Consider the following 22673-nt stretch of genomic DNA (forward strand, 5'->3'; position numbering starts at 1 on the left):
TTCTAAGAAAAAAAATTTTCCTTTCTTTTTTCTCGCCGCTATTGTTCCCAGTCATTCGTTACATGAATAAAAGAGGAGAACAATGAAACTAAAGTAAACGTTTTGTGAAACTTTTATGTATACACACGGAATGTATATATCTATATATATATACTATGTAAAATGTGTACGCGGAAAAAAAAATCCTTTGGAGAAACCCTGTGATAACGAATGCACCGGAGTGCATTCGATCTTGATACGCAGTGACGTAAAACTAAAATGTGCTTCTCCACGTTGATGCGTATGGTTGTCAACTTTGTTCAAGTACCAAAAAAACCAAACATATTCGGTCGATCTTCCAGCGGGGAGAAAGGAAGAGAACCTCTTGTGTTCTCTCTTCGCTTCTCCCTTGGAAAGACCACCTTCGTCCCTCCATAATAGGGTAGTCAGTTTCTAGGCGCGCTAGAAGCCAACCATTGGTTCTCAAATGTGCAGACATAATTAGTGGTAATTATGGTGTGAGAGTTAAAATATCCTTGAAGAACAAAAACAGAAAAAGAAAAAAACCCATTTGAATATAAAAATCATTGATGCAAAAAAAGCCGTTAAATCTACAATGCCACGAAATTATTGTAATGTATGAAAAAAAGGGGACGTAAGAATCCTGAAAAAAACCGGAACTAAGCGCATTTAGTACTTGTAGGTTTTTATTTCGTGGATGGCGTTGCCATCGACGTCGACTTCAGTGGATTCACTACGGTAAATCTTGGTGGGCCCATTGGAGTCGAAAGGATGTTCCTTTGCGTAGTCGAAGGCCTCGGAGATGGCCAGCTTAACTTTTTCCAAGGTGTCCCTGGTGATTTGGTAGTGGAAGGAGACTCTACCGCCCATCAGTTTGACGTTGTATTTCAACCCCTTCTTGACCAGGACGTCTGGGTCCATTCTGGCGGACTTCAAGTTGATGAAGACAAAGTTGGTGTCTGCGGGAGACTCTAGCGGGATGCCCTTTGCCTTGCAGAACTGAGCCAACTCATGAGCCAGGGAGTGCGAGTACAGCAACTGGGACTTCCAGTCGTTGTTAATGTTGACAAGAGCCATTCTCGCCATCATACCGGATTGTCTGATACCACCACCCTGCTGTTTTCTGAAGTGGGTGGCCTTCTTGACGAACTTGAGGTTCCCGACCAAAACGGACCCGATGGGGGCACCCATGGACTTGGACAGACAGATGGAGATGGAGTCGAAGATCTCCCCGTATTGCTTCAACGGGACACCGGATTGTGCGGCGGCGTTCCAGATTCTGGCACCGTCACAGTGCAACTTGAGGCCGTTCTCCATGCACCAAGCTTTGATGCGGACCAGCTCCTCCAATGGGTAGACAATACCGTGCAAGGTGTTTTCCAGAGAGATCAGTCTCGTGGGGGCACCGTGGATATCACCATCGTCCGGGACGTAGTGCGACCTGATGTCTTCCAAAGTCAAGTAGTCACCGTTCGAAGGAATCACAGGAACGACCATGGCCTGAGACAAGATGGCGAGACCAGCGGCTTCGTGGGTGTACACATGCGCTCTGTAGTCACATAGAATGGAGTATGGAGGTTGTGTCAAGTGTGTTCTGATGGCGATCTGGTTGGACAGAGTTCCGGAGACACAGAATAGACCAGCTTCTTTAGCAGCCATCCGGGCAACGGTCTGCTCCAGTCTCACGGTGTCGACGTCCTCACCGTAGACAGCGTCACCGATGGAGGCCTCCAGGGCGGCCTGCATCATCTCTGGCGTAGGCGTGGTGAAGGTGTCTGACCGCAAGTCGTTGGCAGCGGTCGTGTATTTAGGAGGCAATTCGAACTCAGTCATTTCTTGTGTGTATGTGTGCGTGCGGGATTATAAGTGAGCGTAAGCCTAGTGAGCAGAGTAGTTATGAACTAGCCGGAAAGGACAATATATCTATATGTATGTACCTACTGCACGACACCAGCCAGAACAAGACAGACAGGCAAGCCCAACAACCACTTGCTCATATATATATATACGTATATATACCATTGCAAATGTAGAAAAGCGTATATTCAGTGAAGAAAAACGACGAAAAAATAAAGAGAAAAACCGGTGAACGAATGCGGCAAGTGGAAAACTGCGCAATGAGTAACACAAAGGGCGAAGCTGCGGAAAAAGAAACGGCGCTGCCGCACGGAAACCGGAAGCGAAGGGGAGTGGGGTGTGGGTTGCCGCTCGGCTACTTCCGCATAGGGAAAATGCCGTGTGGGCGCCTGCGTCACGAAAGACTGCCGTGGGGAAGGCAAGCGGCCCGTGCCATGTGATATGCCACAAAGCAGGCCACAAAAAAACGGGGGTCACGTGCCGCATGAGTCTTCAACTACCTCTTTGTCAGCACGTTGTGTAGAAGAAGTGATTTTGGAGCCGTGCGTAAGCGAACAGAAGACACACTCACTCTCTCACTCTCTCACTCTCCCCCCGCGTGTGTTGTGCGGCTTTCTGTGCAAAGGCAAACCCTCTCGCCGCAGGTATATCGATGACGATGGATGCCTGGTTGTGTGAGTGTGAAGGAAGAAAGGGGCGAGTGAGAATGTCCAGGTCAGGTCCTGTTTTTTCTAGCTTAGCTAAGCCCAACTTGGCTTTAATTAGCGTCTTTTTCTTTTCCGCGCTTTCTGTCATGGTGCAGAAATAGAACAGTAAAGAAGCAGAGCAGGCGAGGGAAAAAAAAGTTATGATCACACGCTAGGGGAAGGTCACAACTAATCATCATACCCGTGAAAACAGTTCAAACAATGAGCGGCGGCAGGGGCAGCAGCAGTAGTTACAGTAATAATAATATTATTAATAATAATAATAGTAATGACGGAAGTGACGAGCGGTTGTTGTTTCTAAGAGGTGTGGGAGAGCGCAACGAGATCGGCGTTCCCTCTAAATTCAAGTCCGCACACTACAAGAAGCCCGCTAGAAGACACAAGTCTGCCAGACAATTGGTCTCGGACGAAAATAAACGGATCAATGCCTTGCTGAGCAAGGCTAACAAGGCCGTCGAAGGCTCCGGAACCGCCAAGCGGCTTGTGTCCAAGGTAACCTACTTCAGCGTGGAGGCCCCACCGTCCATCAGGCCCGCCAAGAAGTACTGCGACGTCACAGGGTTGAAGGGCCTCTACAAGTCGCCCACAAACAACATTCGGTATCATAACGCGGAGGTCTACCAGTTGATCGTGAAGCCGATGGCGCCCGGTGTGGACCAGGAGTACCTGAAGTTGAGAGGCGCCAACTTTGTCCTCAAATAGCCTCTATGTACACACACAATATATATATATATATATACATATATATATATATATACATATATGGTACTAACGCATCTCTGGTCACGTGGCTCTGCGCGAATACTGAAAAACTAAAAAGAAGAGAAGTGAAAAAAAAACAAAAACAACTGCATTGCTAGTGAGGAACGTACAAGGACATATTACCCACCTAGCTACGACCATTAACACATGCATGGATGTCAGCCTCTCTAATAACCACGGTTTTAGCATGTCTGTGGCTTTTTTATAGACTCTACAGGTTTCTCACCATCCCCGTGTCCAGCATTGTCTCCACGTTGAAGATCAAGACTCCGCCGGCAACAAAGGTCTCTATCGACAAGATCGCCACGGATTCATTGACCATCCACTGGGAAAACGAACCCGCTAAGGTGGAGAAGAAGAATGCGGACGCAGACAGAAACTTCATCTCTCACTATTTACTGTACCTGAACAACACGCAGCTGGCCATCTTCCCGAACAACCCGAACTCTCTTTACACATGCTGCTCCATCACGGGGCTCGAGGCAGAGACGCAGTACCAACTGGATTTCATAACGATCAACAACAAGGGCTTCATCAACAAGCTCCCCTCCATATACTGCATGACGAAGGCCAGAGAAGCAAACGAGGCGCTGAAGACCAGAAAATGGAGGAGAAACACAATTACCTCGTCCACGGCTATCCAGCCCACCAATTTGAAGGCAGACCTGGGCTCGTTGACCTCGCACTACTCCTCTGTCTCCTTGTCCACTTTCGCATCCAACATAACGAATAACAACACGGGCATCAACGGGTCGAGCCTGCCCGCTTACACGTCTTTGACCACGTTAAAGGACTTGGATCCGTTTTCCATCGACGATCTGAAAAAAATCTTGATTTGCGCTCAAGAGGATTTGCACGATGTTTTGTCGCAGCAAACCTCGCTTTTGCAGGATTTCCAGGAGTCCAGATCGGAGCTGGAGCTGGAGCTGGATAACTTGAAGACCCATTGGTCGCACGAGATCGATTTGCGCAAGTCGCTAAAGTCGAATATCAAGTCTCTGGAAAACTCTAAGCTGTTGACTGATTTGAAGATTGAAAAACTAAACAAGAAAGTTGATAAATCCAGGGAGAAAATGTCGAAAATGCGCAACGATGTGGAAAACTGGGCCCGAGAAGATACGCAACACCTGTCGAAGGAGACCATAAAGGCGAAATACCTCAAACTGTTAAGCGAATCCAACGCCTCTGCGGCCAAGATTAACGAAGAAGTCGAATGTTTGCAAAACGAGGTTTCCAGAGTGGAGGAATGCAACAAGAAATTGAACGCCACTCGCAAGTCACTGGCCACGTCCATTGTGGTCAACGTCAATGCTGAAAATGAGAAGCCCATTGTCAGTGGAGAATTATCAGCCGTCCTGAAGAAACTCATCGATTTCACTCAAGAGAAAAACGGGTTTCTGAGTAGTTCCGGTGAAGATTTCTTGTCCAAATTGAATACGGACTCGTCGTTGACTAAATTGATCAAGCAAGAACTAAGCATCGACCAAGATTTGGAGTCTAACTGGAAACTCCAAAGGTCAAAACTGCTGAAAAGAATAAGCGTCTTAGAAAACCAATTCAACGAAATGAGCCTCAACAATAGGTCATTGAAAACAAAACTAATGGTCCAACCATACAAGAACAGCGGTGATCCGCTTGCCGCCAGCAGTTCAAATAATTCTGCGGAAAAAAATAGAAGTTCCGGGTCGATTCAATTGCCATTGTCGAACAACATGTCCAGGACCGGGTCTACAGACTTGGTATCGAATAACAACCAAAGCATCAGCAATAGCAACAGAGATTCTGCTCTTCCATTAAGGATGCACTATTCACCTTCAAACGAGCCCATACAACCTTCAAGTAGCCTACTGAGCCAATTGACACAGGACACTGATAACAGATCAATGGGGCTTTCGAACCAAATCCCATCAAATAACGAAAATCAACAACAATCTTCTTCATATTCACATGCTTTACCCACAACTGCTATTGCCAATGCAACTGCAACAGCAGCCAATGAAAACCAAAAGTCAAGTTTCTGGAACACCACCCAATTCGCCCAACCATCTCATCAACAAGAACTAGATCAAGCCTTCGAGTATGATAACGCTAACCATTTGATCAGTGGTCTGCAAAACATGATCTACGATGAGGCAGACTATCCCGATAACATAAGCAATTACTCCAAGGGTTTCACCACCGATGAGCTGGACAACTACTGGACTAAGCAGCAACCGCAAGCTCAAGCTCGTAGCACAAAGGAGAATCTGTTCCCCGCCACTGCAACTCCCATGTCATCATACAAGGCTAACTCTGCGTTATCACCGTATTCCAGTTCTCACTTAAGACAAAACTCCAACACCACCAATACGAATACGATGCATCCACAAAGTTTGTTGGCTGCCACCTTGAATGATCCTTCATTGCAGAGTTTTGTGCGCGGGGGCACTTTCTACAATGTATCTCAATCTGGGAACTCTTTGCACAGTAATATTAATGGCCATGAATCAGGGAATCTTAGTCCGAGAATGTCGAGTGATTTCAATATGCTGGTGCCCAATTTGAGTCCACGGGCCTCAAACGATGTACATATCGCACCAGGAAACAATGCCACTTTAACAATGAACCATCAAACAACAACAACAACCGACAGCAACGCCTTATTGAACAGATTGCACGGAGTAGGTGACCAAGCGGACCTCAGTACGGCGACATCTGCAGACTCTAACACGAGAAGGTCGTTCCATGCATCTTCACCAACCTTTAACTCCATATGGAATTCGACTGCAAGTCAACTTTCACCTCCCTTAGAAAAAGATCACCAACTTGAAGTCCCCGTAACTCCAAAAGTTCCTTCTAAGGACTCCTCTAAGCCGTCTCACAAGAGAAATCAAAGCAACAGCAGCATCTCGTCTGCATGGTCCAAGTTCAAGCACAAGTCTACATCATCTTCTAGTAATGCTGACGCGGATATCCAAGATTCGTCAACCCCGTCCACCAGTCCGAGCGGTAGAAGGATGTCGAAGCTTTTATCCAAGAGTGGCATGAATAATCTGTTCAATCCACATAGTCACGACTCATGAACAATATTATGTACTTCCACAATGTGTATATATAAAACATAGAAATATAATATATGAGAGAGGTTTGAGCAGCGAGAATGGGGTAACGGAAATTTTGCTGATTTCTTTTTTTTTTGCTTCTTTGATTTTGGCGTGTCGTTTTCAGTTCCATTTTTTACCATGATTTTTCGCAACCTTAACGTGAAGAACAAAAATAAATGAAAAATATTTGGCTATTATTGATAATATTCTGAGCGTACCGGTTCGAAATTCGTATCTATTAAGTTTCTTGAGGACTTGCTTTCTATCAGCTGAGGAAAAAATCACAAAGCAACATCAAAAACACTATAACCGAAGACTTTCGTTGGCTAATAAAGTTAAGGATCCTCTCGAAAAGAAACGTTATCACATCATCGCAAGAGCAATATGGCACCCATCTTCAGAAACTACCGGTTCGCCATCGGTGCTTTTGCTGCCATCATGCTTATTTTATTGATTAAAACATCTTCGACGGGTTCACTTTCTATTTCACGTACGGTTTCACCCACTGCCAGTGTGCCAAAGACATCGGGGGATGTTTCTACTTTGCCCTTTGGTGACAAGCCAGGATACATTGGGAATCCAAAGGCGGAACAAGATTATCCCGAGATGGCTGATGCTGTGAAATCACAAACAAGTCAAAAGTGCAGCGAAGAACATAGATATGTCGTCATGATCGATGCAGGTTCCAGTGGATCCAGGGTCCATGTATACGAATTTGACGTTTGTACCTCTCCACCTACGTTGATTAATGAGGAGTTTAAAATGTTGACGCCTGGTTTGTCTTCCTATGATACTGATGCAGCTGGCGCTGCTGAGTCACTGGATTCGCTATTGGATTTTGCTGTGGATAATGTTCCTCTCAAGGCCAGAGGGTGTACTCCGGTTGCTGTAAGGGCTACTGCAGGCCTACGAATCATAGGTGATGCTAAATCTAAAAAAATACTCACTGCAGTAACAAATCATCTGGAGAAGGACTATCCATTCCCGATTGCCGAAGGTAGTGTTTCCATAATGGACGGCGACGAAGAAGGTGTCTTTGCGTGGATCACTACGAACTATCTATTGAAGAACATTGGTACAGAAGGTGCCAAATTGCCCACTGCTGCCGTTTTTGACTTGGGAGGTGGCTCTACGCAAATTGTATTTGAGCCCACTTTCCCAGAAAATGAAAAAATGGTCGAAGGTGAACATAAGTATGATTTGAATTTTGGTGGCAAAATATACACTCTATACCAATTCTCTCATTTACGTTATGGTCTGATGGAAGGTAGAAAGAGGATTAACTCTGTTCTTGTGCAAAACGCAATAAAGGATGGTAAGATCACGAAGGGTGATGGTTCCAAGACTCATAAGATAATGTCTCCATGCCTACCACCCAAAGTTAATTCTTCAAATGAAAAAGTTGAACTGGCAGCCGGAGAAACTTACACTGTCGATTTTATAGGGCCTGATGTACCAACTGGTACGCAATGTAGGTTTTTGACTGACCAAATTTTGAATAAAGATGCCAAATGTCAGTCTCCACCATGCTCTTTCAACGGTGTTCATCAACCTTCTATGGTCCGTACATTCAAGGAACTTAACGATATCTACATTTTCTCTTTCTTTTACGACAGAACTCATCCACTGGGCATGCCATCATCCTTCACTTTGAATGAATTGATGGATCTGACAAGAACAGTTTGTAGTGGTGAGGAAACCTGGAAAAGTGTCTTCAGCGGCATCGAAGGATCCTTAGATGAATTGAAAAGTGACCCACACTATTGTTTGGACTTGTCCTTCCAAGTATCATTATTACACACGGGGTACGACATTCCATTGTATAGAGAATTGAGGACCGCCGAGAAAATTGATGATACTGAAATTGGTTGGTCTTTGGGTGCGTCGTTATCATTGTTGGAATCCGACTTTGAATGTAAAGTCAGCCAAATCGAGTAAGCACAAGGGCTTCGCTCCTCAACCTAATGTATGATATTCAGAAGGACATATAGCGGTGATATATACTTTCGCTATATGTCCTATTCTATAATCCTTGAACAGTATTTAAACAATTTTTGCGTTTTTTCAAGATCGCCATTATCCCCATAATTATAGTTTATTATAACACCGCAGAGATGGGGGGCCTAATAAGATTCTCCAAAGCTCGACCATGTTCGTAAAAGATCGCCACGGTCGTAGCTGCTTAAGGATTATTCGAGAGAAAATATATCGAGGTTCTATAATTTTAAGTCCATGAGGCAGTTTTATTTGCATTGTCTTGTTGCAAGGTGGCATTGCTTTTGTCTTTGTTCTGAAGTCATTGTGGATATTACACCGATCCTCAAGAAAAGCGAAACAAAAGGATAATCGGGCTTATCTGATGATAGAAGGAAACTAATATATAAAGTAGGTGAAGTCGATAGCAACATATATAACTGAGTTAGTGTATTTCTTTAACTTTATGTGGCAGTGAAAGGAGAATGAAATAGTTATAAAATAGTCTCAGTAAACCTACTAACGTGATATTTACTAAAAACAACATGAAAACCAATGAATTATTGGTGAAAACTTCCTCGAATTTGTACACCAAAGCTGATGATGAGGTGGATGCTATAGATAAAGTAGGACCAATCAAACTTATAACAGAAGGTAAACCTTCGAACAACTTTGGAGAGCCTGGCCTTATGAGGTGTGGTTATAACGATGCTAAAAACTGGGTAAGAAGATTATCCAGCGACACAATTGTAGGAGAAGAAACGAATAACCTGTACCCGTCTTATGTTGATACTGCCTACGATGTTCGGCGTTTAAGAAAAGATATTATAAACGCTAAAGTTGAATTGTACGTTGAGAATTTGATGATCATTTGTAATATTAATGACGTTTCGACCGTGTTTCTCATGAGAGAAGTTGTGGAATGGACTTTACGCAACTTTCTATCAATTACTGTATACGTACAAGACATTTTCAAAAATTCAACTCATTTTGATGCTGGTGATCTCTGCAGGGATAGCAATAGCAAACAAAATAGAATAAAGTACTGGTCAGAAAAATTTGTACAAAGTCATGATTCGTTCTTTGATTTAGTGATTACGTTGGGGGGTGATGGAACTGTACTTTTTGCTTCATCTATATTTTCTAAAAACGTTCCACCAATAGTTCCATTTGCCCTTGGTTCACTGGGGTTTTTAACAAACTTTGAGTTTCATAAATTCAAGGAGATATTAAAACATATCTTGAAGGATAAAGTTCGTGTTAATTTACGAATGAGATTGCAGTGCAGGCTTTATCGTAGAAACAAACCCGAAATTGATCCTGTGACTAGAAAAAAGGTATGCTTCATTGATTTTGTCTCGGAGCATCACGTTCTAAATGAGCTGACCGTAGATAGAGGTCCCACTCCCTGTTTATCACTACTGGAACTTTACGGACACAACTCATTAATGACCAAGGTTCAAGGAGATGGGTTGATTGTAGCTACACCAACAGGATCCACAGCGTACTCATTGAGTGCGGGGGGGTCTTTAATATCGCCAAGTGTGAACGCTATAGCAGTTACTCCCATCTGTCCTCATACTCTGAGTTTTAGGCCTATAATTCTGCCGGATAGTATGGAGTTAAAAGTTAAAGTAGGCATGAATTCAAGAGGAACGTCGTGGGTAAACTTTGATGGTAAAGATAGAGTCGAACTTAAACAAGGTGACTATGTCGTAATAGCTGCAAGTCCCTATGCAGTACCAACCGTCGAATCGTCCCCAAGTGAATTTTTCGAAAGCATCAGTAAAAATCTCAATTGGAATGACCGCGAGGAACAGAAGCCGTTTGCACATATTCTCTCTCCTAAAAATCAAGAAAAGTATAAGATGGATTCATCTAAGAATGAACATGGCAGCATAACTAACAGCTTCGATAGCCTATCCACAAGTTTAGATGCGCACAATGAAGAGAGGCAACCTAAAGCAGAGCCAGAAATAGTTGTTGAACGGACTCGACAAGCGCATTTTGCAATTTAGCTTTTCTTGCCATTCTTTGCGTTTTCATAATTAAGAGCCTATATTGGACGACGGTCGGAGAAATTGATTGCTTATTTACCTTTTACACTATATGATTATTTTACGTCATTTATAGCATCAGGGAAGAATCATTTGCGATTATACAAACGAATAAGTGAACGAGTTTAAACCAGCACGTTGCAGTTTGCTGAATGAGCTCTGCTATATTTTCGCATGCACCCGTAACAGACCACCGCCCTATTAAACGATGAAGTTGCCTACCCTGCAGTTATTGGAAGGCTATTTCCAAAATAGTGCAAAATATTTTCCAAAATAGTAGCGGATATTTTTACCGAATTTCCAAATGAGGAATTTAATTATGACGAGGAATGCCCGATTGAGAGGAAACACGAAAAATTTTGAAAATTTTTCTTTTTCGCTTCGAAGAAAAACTTGGAAGATTTCGTGGGGAATCTGCAAATTGGGTAGTTTCGCAGATTGAGATAGCAGAAGAGACGTCCCAAAGAAGTTTAAGATATAAAAAGAGTAACATTCCCGATGATTATACTTCGGTCGGACCCTTTTTCTTACTTTGTAAAAATTGTAATAAAATTCAAAAAAGTAAGATAAGATAAATACATACTTTATTAATGTCTATCGCTAATAGTTGGCTAATCTGTTTAGTCGGCATTTTTTCCATTGTGCTACGTGTAGAGGCTAGTACTTTCTGTAACGCTACTCAAGCATGTCCTGAAGATAAGCCATGTTGTTCACAATATGGTGAATGTGGTACCGGTCAATACTGTTTAAATAACTGTGATGTGAGGTTTTCATTTAGCCACGATTCATGTATGCCAGTGCCTATCTGTAAGAGTTCATCTACTAAGTTCAAAGATTATTCTTCCAAATTGGGAGACGCCAATACTTTCTTAGGTAATGTCAGCGAGGCTGATTGGTTGTATACTGGTAATGTCTTAGATTACGATGATGAAGAGAGTTTAATTTTGGCTATGCCCAAAAACAGTGGTGGTACCGTTCTTTCCTCTACAAGAGCTGTTTGGTACGGTAAAGTCAGTGCTAGAATGAAGACCTCGCACCTTGGCGGTGTGGTCACTGGGTTCATCTTGTATTCTGGTGCAGGTGATGAAATTGATTACGAATTTGTTGGCGCTGATTTAGAAACTGCTCAAACCAACTTCTACTGGGAAGGTGTTTTAAACTACACAAATTCTGCAAATATTTCCACCACTGATACCTTCGAAGAGTATCACACCTATGAGCTAGATTGGCACGAAGACTATGCGACATGGTCAGTTGATGGTGTCGTTGGTAGATCTTTGTACAAGAACCAGACTTATAATGCCACCACTAAAAGTTATCAATACCCACAAACTCCATCCAAGGTGGATATTTCTATTTGGCCTGGTGGTAACTCTACCAACGCTCCTGGGACAATTGCATGGTCCGGTGGTGAAATTAATTGGGACGCAGCAGACATCAGTGATCCAGGTTATTATTATGCTATTATCAATGAAATTAATATCACATGTTACGATCCGCCAAGTGCTGCTAAGAAGAACGGTACTTCTGCCTATGTTTACACATCATCCGAAGAATTTTTGGCAAAAGACATTGCTATCACTGACGATGAAGTTATGATGGACACTGATGAAGGATCTGGTTTAAACCCTCATAAGGGTGCTACCACATCATCTTCTGCTCAGAAATCATCATCTTCAACATCGGCTTCTTCCGATCACAGTACTTCCACTAAGAAGAGTAGTAAGGCCACTTCTACAGTATCCTCCTCCTCATCTTCTTCTTCTAGTACCACAAAGGATGGAGACAAAGCTGTCTCTACCGTATCTTCCTCTGCGACTTCTCAGACGGCCTCTTCTGCCAGTGGAAGCGCCTCCAGCAGTGCAAGCGCCTCCAGCAGTGCAAGCGCCTCTAGCAGCGCAAGCTCAATGAGCGGCCATAACATGGGTGCTAACGTTGCTGCAAACTGGGGTTTGACCGCTTTCGGTGTTCTCCTAGGTTACATTCTATGAGAGAATACGCATTAAGAAAAACCAACGATGCAACCACTGTAATTGTAGTATATATAAAAGAAACTCTAAATCATAGACACTTTTTATTTGCATGCATTCAAAATAAATAATTGACAATATAAACTAATTTAATAAATATCCCGTTCAACGACACCAGCCTATTTTGCAGCCTTCGTCATATACGCAATCAAATCGTTTCTGTCCTTTTCCTTCTTCAACCCAGCAAAGGCCATCTTAGTACCAGGAATATACTTCTTAGGGTTAGTTAAGTACTCGGACATGTTACTCTCGTCCCATTTGACGTTCTTGTTGATGTTAGCATCTGTGTATGAATAGCCCTTCACTTGACCGGAATGCCTACCAAAAATACCATGCAGATTAGGACCTACTTTGTTTGGACCACCTTCTTCTATTGTATGGCACTGTTGACATCTCGTTTTAAATAATGTGGCACCTTTCTTCGAAGAGCCTGCTTTGGATCCCGTGCTTTCTTTAGCCATGTTATACTTGTGATTTAGTGTAGTGTAGTGTAATGTATATTTAAGGTAATGTGAAAAAATGCGTATGTATTCTTCTTGCTTATATAAGCTCCAATTTCGTTCCGCCTAGTCGAAAAGGTAAACTTGCTCAGATCTATACACCTCGAACTTCAATAGACTATACATATATATATATATATATATATATTGTTTATCTTTGCCTTCACCCCTTGTAGCCACTTACAGTAGTCCTTACTTGAGGAAATGCCCTCGCTATTATCGCTATTAGCTTTGAAAAGGTGGGAAAAGACCCCTCGGCAGTGTGCTGCGGACCCTTCTGTGAGAAGGCACGAAGGAAAACAATATAATAAGGGGTCTCATCACCCGGCTGTTGATCTATTTCTTTTTTCGATTCTTTTTTCAGGCAGAAATGACAATGATAATACCGGCAATGGTGGGTCGTGATGAGATGACAGGGAATGCTCATTGGTTAAAAAATCCTGTCAGCTCGTATAAGTAAAATGGGAGACGGCTATTCAACTTTTCTGCTTGACATCGAGGGGACAGTATGTCCGATCTCGTTTGTGAAGGACACTTTGTTCCCCTATTTCACGAAGCAAGTGCCGCAGTTGGTGCAGCAGGACTCGAGGGACTCGGCAATCTGCGAGATTCTGTCGCAGTTCGGCATCGACGATAAACATCAGTTGCAAGCGCACATCCTAGAGTTGGTGGCTAATGATGTGAAAGACCCCATCTTAAAGCAGTTGCAAGGCTATGTCTGGGCCCACGGCTACGAGTCTGGACAGATCAAGGCGCCTGTTTATGCAGACGCCATCGATTTCATTAGGAGGAAGGATCGTATATATATCTACTCTAGCGGGTCCGTAAAGGCGCAGAAGTTGTTGTTTGGACACGTTCAGGGCCGGCGTGCGCCTACGGGCGATTCCCTGGACTTGAATGCATATATAGATGGTTACTTCGACATCAACACATCCGGGAAGAAGACTGAGACGCAGGCCTATGCCAATATTCTGCAAGATATTGGTGTGAGCGCTAACGATGTACTATTCTTAAGCGATAATCCATTGGAGCTGGACGCAGCTGGTGCCGTTGGAATGGCTACTGGGTTGGCTGTGCGGCCCGGCAATGCTCCCGTTTCCGATATGCAAAAGTATCGAGTGTACAAAAATTTCGAAGATCTTTGAATATACACGTGCAAAAAAGAATATGGTTATTATTATTATTATTACTGTAACAAGGACTAAAGATTAAGATTACCATCTCTGTTTTTTTTCCCTTGTAGCATATATAAATACACATACGTTATTGATCTCTACGTAAGTTTTTTTTCCCTAGGCTCAAAAATGATACAACATAGACGGGCGGAACGCGAAGACATTTCGTGGCCACAAGAACATTTCAATCGGCATGATCGCTGAATAGGATATTGGCTGCAGCTTCTTCATTTTTGTCACATGCGAAATACACTTGGATGACAAGATCTCTTTCAAATCCCAGTTCGCAGAGGCGCGAAATGGCTTGATCGTCTTCAGGAGTGTAGTCCACTTGGAAAGAGCCTTCGCCTTCGGCTTGTTCAGGTCCCGCAGCGGCACCCTCTCCTGCAACTTCTATATCCTCTCCTTCCACCATGTCGTCTGCGCCTTCCATGACGTCTTGCATGTTGTCACCGACGGCTTCTAATAACATTGAAACAAACACTTCTGGGTTTGCCATGATATGTTCACGTAATTGAGGATACCTAGCGCTTATGTTCTCCAATAGTGGAGCGAGGGCTTCTGGGTTACCTGAAACGACTTGTCTTAACGATAGCAAATCTTCAACGGTCAAGCCAATGGAACCTGGAGGTCCACCTTGCGCGGCATCTGCGGCACCTCCTGCTGAACCAAGTGCACCAGATGAAGTGTTACCGCCCTGGGCAGCTTGTGCAAATAGGTCATCTTCAGCGGGTTGTTCCGCAGTGGTGGCGGTTGTCGGAGGTTGTTCCGTGGGGGCCACGGCTTGTTGCTGTGGTTCTGGTGGACGTAAATTCTCCGGAATACCCATGAGTAGGTACTCCACTGCCCTATCTGGGTTATTGAAGGCAGCTCTCAAAGCACGTTCGACTTCTTCTCTGGGGTAGCCCATTTCCATGATTCTTTCTATGGTCTCGTTTCTTTGGGTTCCTACTACAAATCCCGGTGTGGAAACAGATTCCGCCTGTTCTGTATTAGAGCTTGGTTCTTCCTGTGGCTGCAATTCTTCAGCAGCGGGAGCAGTGGGAGCGTCCGCACTGGCGGTCGCCTGTTCTGTAGAGGGTTCTCCGGCAGGAACCGTGGTGGCGGTCTCAGGAGCAGCTGGAGGTTCCGTTACTTTAGTCTTTGTAGATTTTTTTTGAGAAATCATGAAAACGACTTGGTCGCCATCTTTTAGCCCGCATTCTGAGACAGTTTTGGAATCTTGTAGCACTTTACCTGAATAGATCAGTTTTATTTGAGATTCTTCGCATGAGGTAGATTGGGCCAGTTTCGTCTTGGCCTCGAAAATTGTGTTTGAAGGTTCTAAGTCCAAGGGAACCTTTTCTTTTTTGAAATTCTTGAAGGTCAAACTAACCATTCTTATGTCTGTTGCTGTTTTTATGTGGTTTGTGGTTAAAGAAAAAGTGGAGTTGGGATGCCCTTTTTATAATCTTCTGGGAAAAAGAAACCTGAATAGGAGCAAGCTTGTGTTCAAACAGTCAGATGAATGGTTTAGACTTGAAAGTGAGAAAAAAACAACTATGATCTAGTATTTTCGTCTTGGCAAACGCTCTGGATAATATTTCTTTCATCGCTTTTTCTTAAGTTTTGCTGTCGCTATTTCACGCCTAGCCATAGTTAAAGTGAGAAAAGAAGAGAGAAAAAAAAAAAAAAAATTTCAATTTCGCCACCGAGCCGTACACAGCGATGGTAATACTAGTCCCTTTGAGCATAATTCACTCAAAGGGAAAAAAGAACATCTGGAAATTAACTAACTTAATATTACTATCAGTATATGTACAAATATATATAAATAGGTATACAATATCCAGGTCACTTAAAAAGCCGAGCCTAGTTTCTATCAGGGTCGAAGTCCAAAGGAACTTCTTTGAAAAGTTTTTTCTTGTTCTTGTCGTTTTCATCAAGAGCCTTCCCCTGCGGGTTGCTGTCTTGCTGCTGTTGCTGTTGCTGTTGCTGTTGTTGTTGCTGTGGGTTATTCGAGGGGACAAACTCACCCTTCGAGTCCACGAGTTCCGAACTATCGCCGTCTTCAGACCAGTCCACAGTGACCTTGCTGTTTAGGGTAGAGTCGATGTTTTTCAAGATCGAGTCTCTTTCTTCGTTCCATTGGGCCCTGACGTCTTCGAATCCGATGTCCCAAATCTTGTGGTAGAATTCCCGAATTCTCTCTTCTTCCAGTTTCCGTTTCTCCTCTTCCGCCATCCAAGCCATGTGTTTCAAGTCATCGCTGGAGGGCTCGTAGATGTGCCAGATGACATAATGGGGAAGGCCGATAACGTTGTAGTTCATTCTGCGGGACAGTCTGCCGAACGCTTCTGTCTCGGCGTGCTTTTCAAAGGAAAATGCAGGGAAGTGTGAGCCAGTTCTGAACACTTTGGCCTTGGCGAGAATGGAGACACCTCCGATGCCGTCTAGCTCCATTTCGTCCTCTGGATTACCGTTGGGGTCTCTCATGTAGGCCAAATGGGGTCTCCAAGTGGCGTATTCCGGGTACCCCTCGACGATTACGGCGTCTTCGTCCAGGGCATCTGCCAGTTGAAGACCACCTTCGGACTCCTTCCACGAGTTCAGGTCGTAGGGCTGGATGTTCCCCAGCCAGTCCGGCAGGGGTCTCCAGACGTTGGGGACGATGACGTCTTTGTCGTGATGCATTAGGTCCTCCATGATGGTGGTGGGAATCGTTTGGACATCCACGTCTCTCCAGTACACCCAAGAGTGGTACGGCTTCAACGCCACGGATCCCAGCCAGTTACGGGCCCTGGCCATGAGCTTTCTTCTGGGGCCCTGTGCGCCAAACCCGTGACGATCAGAGAAGGACTGGCCTATGATTTGGCCGAAATCCTTCTCGTAGATCTCGATATTGCCGAATCTCTTGGACTTGTCCTGCTGCGACTGCGCCGTCTGCAGGCTGGATAGAAGCACGCCCATGGTATTGTCGGAGGAGTCGCTGACCAGAAACGACAGGTCGATGAGGTTGTGCGGATACGACATGGTATTCAGATGGTTGAAAAACATGGGCAGATGCTCCGAGGCGTCTCTCAGCGGCACACAGAACAGGATGCGGTCGCCCTGTTGCCAGCCGTCTTGGTTGCCCTGGTAATTTCGCAGGTCGTAGAACTCCACGTCGGGAGTGTTCTTGAAATCTGGAACGTAGGGCTTGAAGATCCCTTGGAACGTGAGCAGTTGAAACAGCGATATCGAGAAGAACGAAAGCACGAGTCTTGTGAGGAAGAACACGGTGAGCAGCGTTCCAGCGATGCTCACTGTGGTGGGGCTGAACGAGAGGTTTTTTTTATTATACTTCATTTTGGAGGTACTTGCGTAAAAGCCACTAGCAACTGTTTACTGTGAAGGCGGTGGGGAGAGAGGACGGAGGGTAAATTGCTCCAGCGCTCGCCTATAAACTAAACTCCGTGACTGATGCTATGCGATGCCTGCTACCTCTATTAACAGATCTTGGCGTTCTTGGAGCGTGTGCGTACTAGTATTATTTATGCTTTTTATTTTTTTTTCCATGTTTCCATGATTCCGTATTCCACCATGAGAAAAGGCGGGCAACGAGAAGACAATGAATGGGTAGAGAGAGTAAAGTAGAGTAGGGGAGAGAAAATGAGAATAGCGCGAACCGTTCAATACGGAGCAAGAAAAGGGACAAGAAAAGCAGAGTGAAAGAGAACTTGGATTGACTTGACTTATCTTCTTCTTCCGCCAGTCATTACTGCCGGCGGAGGACCAAGAGCACTGCTTCAGATCAGACGATATCCGAACTTCCACCTTTCCTTCCATGGCACTGCTCGTTTGACCACAACGCATGTATCTGGCTCAACAGTATAAGTAACGATAAATCCTTGCCGTTATTGGCTTCGTTCTGGTGGCATTTTGCTGAAGGGTGGGAAACAGCAAGAACGGAAACGGCGACATGGAGCAGAATAAACGCTGCAGCCGGGCATGAGGGGGGGGGTGGGTTACAATGCCCGGTAAAATACGGCAAACACCCAGACCCCACTGTGTGGTGCTCCGGCGTTATATCGGGTCCGTGCGACGCGACAAGGGCCCGCCCGCACCGCACATACCGCAGGAGCTAAAAGAAACGCCGTCGCCCGAAAAAAAGTTTCGAAGGTGAAGGAACAGCAGTAATAAAATTTTTTCGTCGTCGTCGTCGTCGATCGGCTTTTGGCCGCGCTGATCGTCGTGTTCCACGATTATATAATGCACAAGGTTTTCCGCATATCTTGCTATTGGGATCCCTCATTCCTAAACTTTTCTTTCGTTACTCTCAATTGTTTCCCATTTTCGTCCTTATATCGGTAGCCAATTACTCATAGACTCCCACACACACTAATACAAACACATATATACAATGTCTGACGAAGAACACACTTTCGAAACCGCTGACGCCGGTTCCTCCACCACCTACCCAATGCAATGTTCTTCCTTGAGAAAGAGTGGTTTCGTTGTCATCAAGGGTAGACCTTGTAAGATCGTCGACATGTCTACTTCCAAGACCGGTAAGCACGGTCACGCCAAGGTCCATTTGGTTGCCATTGATATCTTCACTGGTAAGAAGTTGGAAGATTTGTCTCCATCTACTCACAACATGGAAGTCCCAGTTGTCAAGAGAAACGAGTACCAGTTGTTGGACATCGATGACGGTTTCTTGTCTTTGATGAACATGGATGGTGACACCAAGGATGACGTCAAGGCCCCAGAAGGTGAATTGGGTGACACCATGCAAGCCGCCTTCGACGAAGGTAAAGACTTGATGGTCACTATTATCTCCGCCATGGGTGAAGAAGCCGCCATCTCCTTCAAGGAAGCTGCTAGATCCGATTAAAAAGAAAACCGGTCAACACCATGACATGGGAAGTGAATGAAAAAAGAAAAATCAACTCCGACTTCTTCCCTCCCCCCCCCTCTTCCATCACATCATGTACTCTTCGCTGAAACCGGGTTTTTTCGTAAATTTTTTTTTTTTCGTTCTCCTAAAGCATACACAAATAAATTCTTTTTTTATTTCCTATTTATTTTGTTATTTATCATCTATATAGCAACAATATATTTTGTTTTTATTCGTATTCCATTCTTTCCTGTATGCAATGCAGTTGATTTTCACATGCGTACATCTTCCGGCTGAAGCAACCGGACTGTGGCAAATCCCCCTAAAAAATATAAATAAAAATAAAAATGAGGCGGGTGGGTGGAGGAGCGAGTCCGGCGAACTGTTTCATCCCCGGTATGTACCTGTAGGCGGCCACAAGATGTCATCATAACAAGGCAACTTGGCCGAGTGGTTAAGGCGAAAGATTAGAAATCTTTTGGGCTCTGCCCGCGCAGGTTCAAATCCTGCAGTTGTCGTTATTTTTTATTTTTGTTTTTTTTTCTCTCCCTCCTGTCGTGTCCGTCGCTATGGAAGATGATTACTTTTCCTAAATGGGTAAAAGCTCGTGTTCTAGGAAAAAAAGAAAAATTTGGTCAAGACTCGAAAGAGCCGTTTCTTGACAGTTCCATTCTAGTTCAAGATGCATACACCCTCTCTTCTCTGGGAAGCGCTATCCTACAACTTCACACGACTAGAACGTACACGACGGTAAATATGGACGGCTCCACGGGATTTGATGGAGATGCTACTACTTTTTTCGCCCCAGATGCTGTGTTTGGTGACAGAGTGCGCAGGTTCCAGGAATTCCTAGATACTTTCACCTCGTACAGGGATTCGGTAAGGTCCATCCAGGTCTACAACAGCAATAACGGGAGCAGCTACAACGACAACCTGGACGACGCCGACGACCAGGACCTGCCAGGCGATGATCTTGAGAAAGAAAAGAAAACCGCGTCCTCCACCGCATTGAACATACTTCCTAACAGAATTACCATTTCGCTTGACGACTTGAGAGAGTTCGATAGGTCGTTTTGGTCGGGAATCCTGACCGAACCGGCATACTTCATTCCCCCCGCCGAGAAGGCGCTTACTGACCTGGCAGACTCGATGGATGATGTTCCGCAACCCAATGCCTCTGCAGCGTCGTCTCGCCACCCTTGGAGGCTTTCGTTTAAAGGTTCATTTGGTGCGCACGCATTGTCTCCTCGTACTTTGACCGCACAACACTTGAACAAACTGGTTTCTGTCGAAGGTATCGTCACCAGGACCTCCCTTGTCAGACCAAAGCTCATCAGATCTGTCCACTACGCGGCAAAGACCGGAAGGTTCCATTATAGGGACTACACGGATGCGACCACGACGCTCACCACGCGTATTCCCACCCCTGCAATCTACCCAACAGAAGACACTGATGGGAACAAGCTGACCACCGAGTATGGCTACAGCACATTCATAGATCATCAGCGTGTCACCGTGCAGGAAATGCCCGAAATGGCCCCCGCCGGTCAACTCCCCAGATCCATCGATGTAATTCTCGATGATGATCTCGTGGACAAGACAAAGCCCGGTGACAGAGTCAACGTTGTGGGTGTATTCAAGTCGCTGGGTGCTGGTGGCATGAACCAATCCAACTCCAACACTTTGATCGGGTTCAAAACTCTAATTCTGGGCAATACCGTATACCCCCTGCACGCAAGGTCTACTGGGGTCGCCGCAAGACAATCGCTGACAGATTTCGACATCAGAAACATCAATAAACTGTCTAAAAAGAAGGACATCTTCGATATCTTGTCGCAGTCCCTAGCGCCCTCCATATACGGACATGATCACATAAAGAAGGCCATTCTCTTGATGCTCATGGGCGGTGTGGAGAAAAATTTAGAAAACGGCTCCCATTTGAGAGGTGACATCAATATCTTGATGGTGGGTGATCCATCCACCGCCAAGTCCCAATTGCTGAGGTTCGTCTTGAACACGGCATCGTTGGCCATTGCCACCACTGGTAGAGGTTCTTCCGGTGTGGGTTTGACTGCAGCCGTGACCACCGACAGAGAAACCGGCGAAAGGAGATTGGAGGCTGGTGCCATGGTTTTGGCCGATCGTGGTGTTGTGTGCATTGACGAATTCGATAAAATGACAGATGTGGATAGAGTCGCCATCCACGAAGTTATGGAACAACAAACCGTGACAATTGCCAAGGCAGGTATTCACACGACTTTGAATGCTCGTTGTAGCGTGATTGCCGCGGCAAATCCCGTCTTTGGTCAGTACGACGTCAATAGAGACCCTCATCAAAACATTGCCCTACCGGATTCGCTGCTGTCTCGTTTTGATTTACTGTTTGTTGTAACGGATGATATTAACGAAATCAGAGACAGGTCCATCAGTGAGCACGTTTTAAGAACACACAGATACTTACCTCCAGGTTACTTAGAAGGTGAGCCAGTGAGAGAGCGTTTGAATTTGTCGTTGGCCGTTGGCGACGACGCCGATGTCAATCCTGAGGAACATTCCACCACTGGAGCTGGTGGAGAAAATGAGGGGGAAGATGACGAAGATTATGTCTTTGAAAAATTCAATCCGCTACTACAAGCGGGTGCCAAATTGGCCAAGAATAAAGGTAACTATAATGGTACAGAAATTCCCAAATTAGTCACCATTCCATTCCTAAGAAAATACGTTCAGTATGCCAAGGAAAGAGTTATCCCTCAGTTAACACAAGAGGCTATCAATGTCATTGTGAAAAATTACACTGATTTAAGAAATGATGAAAACACGAAAAAATCGCCGATTACTCCAAGAACTCTGGAAACCTTGATTAGATTAGCCACAGCTCACGCCAAAGTCAGATTATCTAAAACGGTCAACAAGACAGATGCCAAAGTAGCCGCAAATCTACTAAGGTTCGCGCTTTTGGGTGAAGATATTGGCAACGATATCGATCAAGAAGAAAGTGAATACGAAGAAGCCTTGTCGAAGAGATCTCCACACAAATCGCCCAAAAAGAGACAAAGAGTCAGGCAACCAGCAAGTAATTCGGGATCTCCAATCAAAACTACTCCAAGAAGGTCTGCGACACCGTCCGTCAATGCTACACCATCATCCGCGCGTAGAATATTACGCTTCCAGGATGACGAAGAACAAGCTGGCGAAGATGATAACGATATTATGTCACCACTTCCCATAGAAGAAGAGGCTGACCTACAAAGAAGACTTGAATTGGGATTGAGGGTATCTCCAAGACGTAAAGAACACCTCCACACGTCGGATGTAGCCGCTTCAGGCCCTCTTACCGAGGTTGGTACCCCAAGATTACCTAACGTATCTTCTGCAGGTCAGGATGATGAGCAACAACAGCAACAACAGTCGGTAATTTCCTTCGAAAGCGTGGAACCAGGTACTATTTCTACCGGTAGATTGTCTTTGATCTCCGGTATAATTGCCCGTTTGATGCAAACAGAAATATTCGAAGAAGAATCGTATCCCGTGGCGTCTTTGTTCGAAAGGATCAATGAAGAGCTCCCCGAGGAAGAAAAGTTTTCCGCCCAAGAATATCTTGCAGGCTTGAAGATCATGTCCGACAGAAACAATCTAATGGTTGCTGACGATAAAGTGTGGAGAGTGTGAC

General features: G+C 44.7%; 12 protein-coding genes and 1 non-coding gene across 13 annotated transcripts; 9 read left to right on the plus strand and 4 right to left on the minus strand.

Moving 5' to 3' along the window:
* Positions 1–669: 669 nt before the first annotated feature.
* GLY1 (threonine aldolase GLY1) lies at positions 670–1833 on the minus strand (the record flags this gene model as incomplete). The annotated part of the gene is made up of 1 exon (XM_056227345.1): positions 670–1833. The coding sequence occupies one exon, from the start codon at positions 1831–1833 to the stop codon at positions 670–672; it is 1164 nt and encodes a 387-aa protein (XP_056087176.1).
* A 932-nt stretch (positions 1834–2765) lies between these two features.
* IES6 (Ies6p) lies at positions 2766–3266 on the plus strand (the record flags this gene model as incomplete). Its single annotated transcript, XM_056227346.1, has 1 exon — positions 2766–3266. The coding sequence occupies one exon, from the start codon at positions 2766–2768 to the stop codon at positions 3264–3266; it is 501 nt and encodes a 166-aa protein (XP_056087177.1).
* Positions 3267–3481: 215 nt separating this feature from the next.
* GTA1 (Gta1p) lies at positions 3482–6388 on the plus strand (the record flags this gene model as incomplete). The annotated part of the gene is made up of 1 exon (XM_056227347.1): positions 3482–6388. One exon carries the CDS (start codon positions 3482–3484, stop codon positions 6386–6388), a length of 2907 nt encoding a protein of 968 aa, XP_056087178.1.
* Positions 6389–6793: 405 nt separating this feature from the next.
* Positions 6794–8347, plus strand: GDA1 (guanosine diphosphatase; the record flags this gene model as incomplete). The annotated part of the gene is made up of 1 exon (XM_056227349.1): positions 6794–8347. The coding sequence occupies one exon, from the start codon at positions 6794–6796 to the stop codon at positions 8345–8347; it is 1554 nt and encodes a 517-aa protein (XP_056087179.1).
* Positions 8348–8928: 581 nt separating this feature from the next.
* On the plus strand, positions 8929–10401 carry YEF1 (NADH/NAD(+) kinase; the record flags this gene model as incomplete). Its single annotated transcript, XM_056227350.1, has 1 exon — positions 8929–10401. One exon carries the CDS (start codon positions 8929–8931, stop codon positions 10399–10401), a length of 1473 nt encoding a protein of 490 aa, XP_056087180.1.
* Positions 10402–11030: 629 nt separating this feature from the next.
* Positions 11031–12431, plus strand: UTR2 (chitin transglycosylase UTR2; the record flags this gene model as incomplete). The annotated part of the gene is made up of 1 exon (XM_056227351.1): positions 11031–12431. The coding sequence occupies one exon, from the start codon at positions 11031–11033 to the stop codon at positions 12429–12431; it is 1401 nt and encodes a 466-aa protein (XP_056087181.1).
* Positions 12432–12589: 158 nt separating this feature from the next.
* Positions 12590–12931, minus strand: CYC7 (cytochrome c; the record flags this gene model as incomplete). The annotated part of the gene is made up of 1 exon (XM_056227352.1): positions 12590–12931. One exon carries the CDS (start codon positions 12929–12931, stop codon positions 12590–12592), a length of 342 nt encoding a protein of 113 aa, XP_056087182.1.
* A 500-nt stretch (positions 12932–13431) lies between these two features.
* On the plus strand, positions 13432–14115 carry UTR4 (putative acireductone synthase UTR4; the record flags this gene model as incomplete). Its single annotated transcript, XM_056227353.1, has 1 exon — positions 13432–14115. The coding sequence occupies one exon, from the start codon at positions 13432–13434 to the stop codon at positions 14113–14115; it is 684 nt and encodes a 227-aa protein (XP_056087183.1).
* A 214-nt stretch (positions 14116–14329) lies between these two features.
* Positions 14330–15523, minus strand: RAD23 (Rad23p; the record flags this gene model as incomplete). Its single annotated transcript, XM_056227354.1, has 1 exon — positions 14330–15523. One exon carries the CDS (start codon positions 15521–15523, stop codon positions 14330–14332), a length of 1194 nt encoding a protein of 397 aa, XP_056087184.1.
* A 473-nt stretch (positions 15524–15996) lies between these two features.
* On the minus strand, positions 15997–17472 carry ANP1 (Anp1p; the record flags this gene model as incomplete). The annotated part of the gene is made up of 1 exon (XM_056227355.1): positions 15997–17472. The coding sequence occupies one exon, from the start codon at positions 17470–17472 to the stop codon at positions 15997–15999; it is 1476 nt and encodes a 491-aa protein (XP_056087185.1).
* Positions 17473–18526: 1054 nt separating this feature from the next.
* Positions 18527–19000, plus strand: HYP2 (translation elongation factor eIF-5A; the record flags this gene model as incomplete). Its single annotated transcript, XM_056227356.1, has 1 exon — positions 18527–19000. The coding sequence occupies one exon, from the start codon at positions 18527–18529 to the stop codon at positions 18998–19000; it is 474 nt and encodes a 157-aa protein (XP_056087186.1).
* A 439-nt stretch (positions 19001–19439) lies between these two features.
* On the plus strand, positions 19440–19521 carry Skdi_5.trna2S. Its single transcript has one exon. It is a non-coding gene; the product is annotated as a tRNA-Ser (tRNA).
* A 238-nt stretch (positions 19522–19759) lies between these two features.
* Positions 19760–22672, plus strand: MCM3 (MCM DNA helicase complex subunit MCM3; the record flags this gene model as incomplete). The annotated part of the gene is made up of 1 exon (XM_056227357.1): positions 19760–22672. The coding sequence occupies one exon, from the start codon at positions 19760–19762 to the stop codon at positions 22670–22672; it is 2913 nt and encodes a 970-aa protein (XP_056087187.1).
* Between the last annotated feature and the right edge of the window lies 1 nt (position 22673).

The sequence above is a fragment of the Saccharomyces kudriavzevii genome, assembly GCF_947243775.1.
Source record: "Saccharomyces kudriavzevii IFO 1802 strain IFO1802 genome assembly, chromosome: 5".
NCBI classification, from domain to species: domain Eukaryota; kingdom Fungi; phylum Ascomycota; class Saccharomycetes; order Saccharomycetales; family Saccharomycetaceae; genus Saccharomyces; species Saccharomyces kudriavzevii.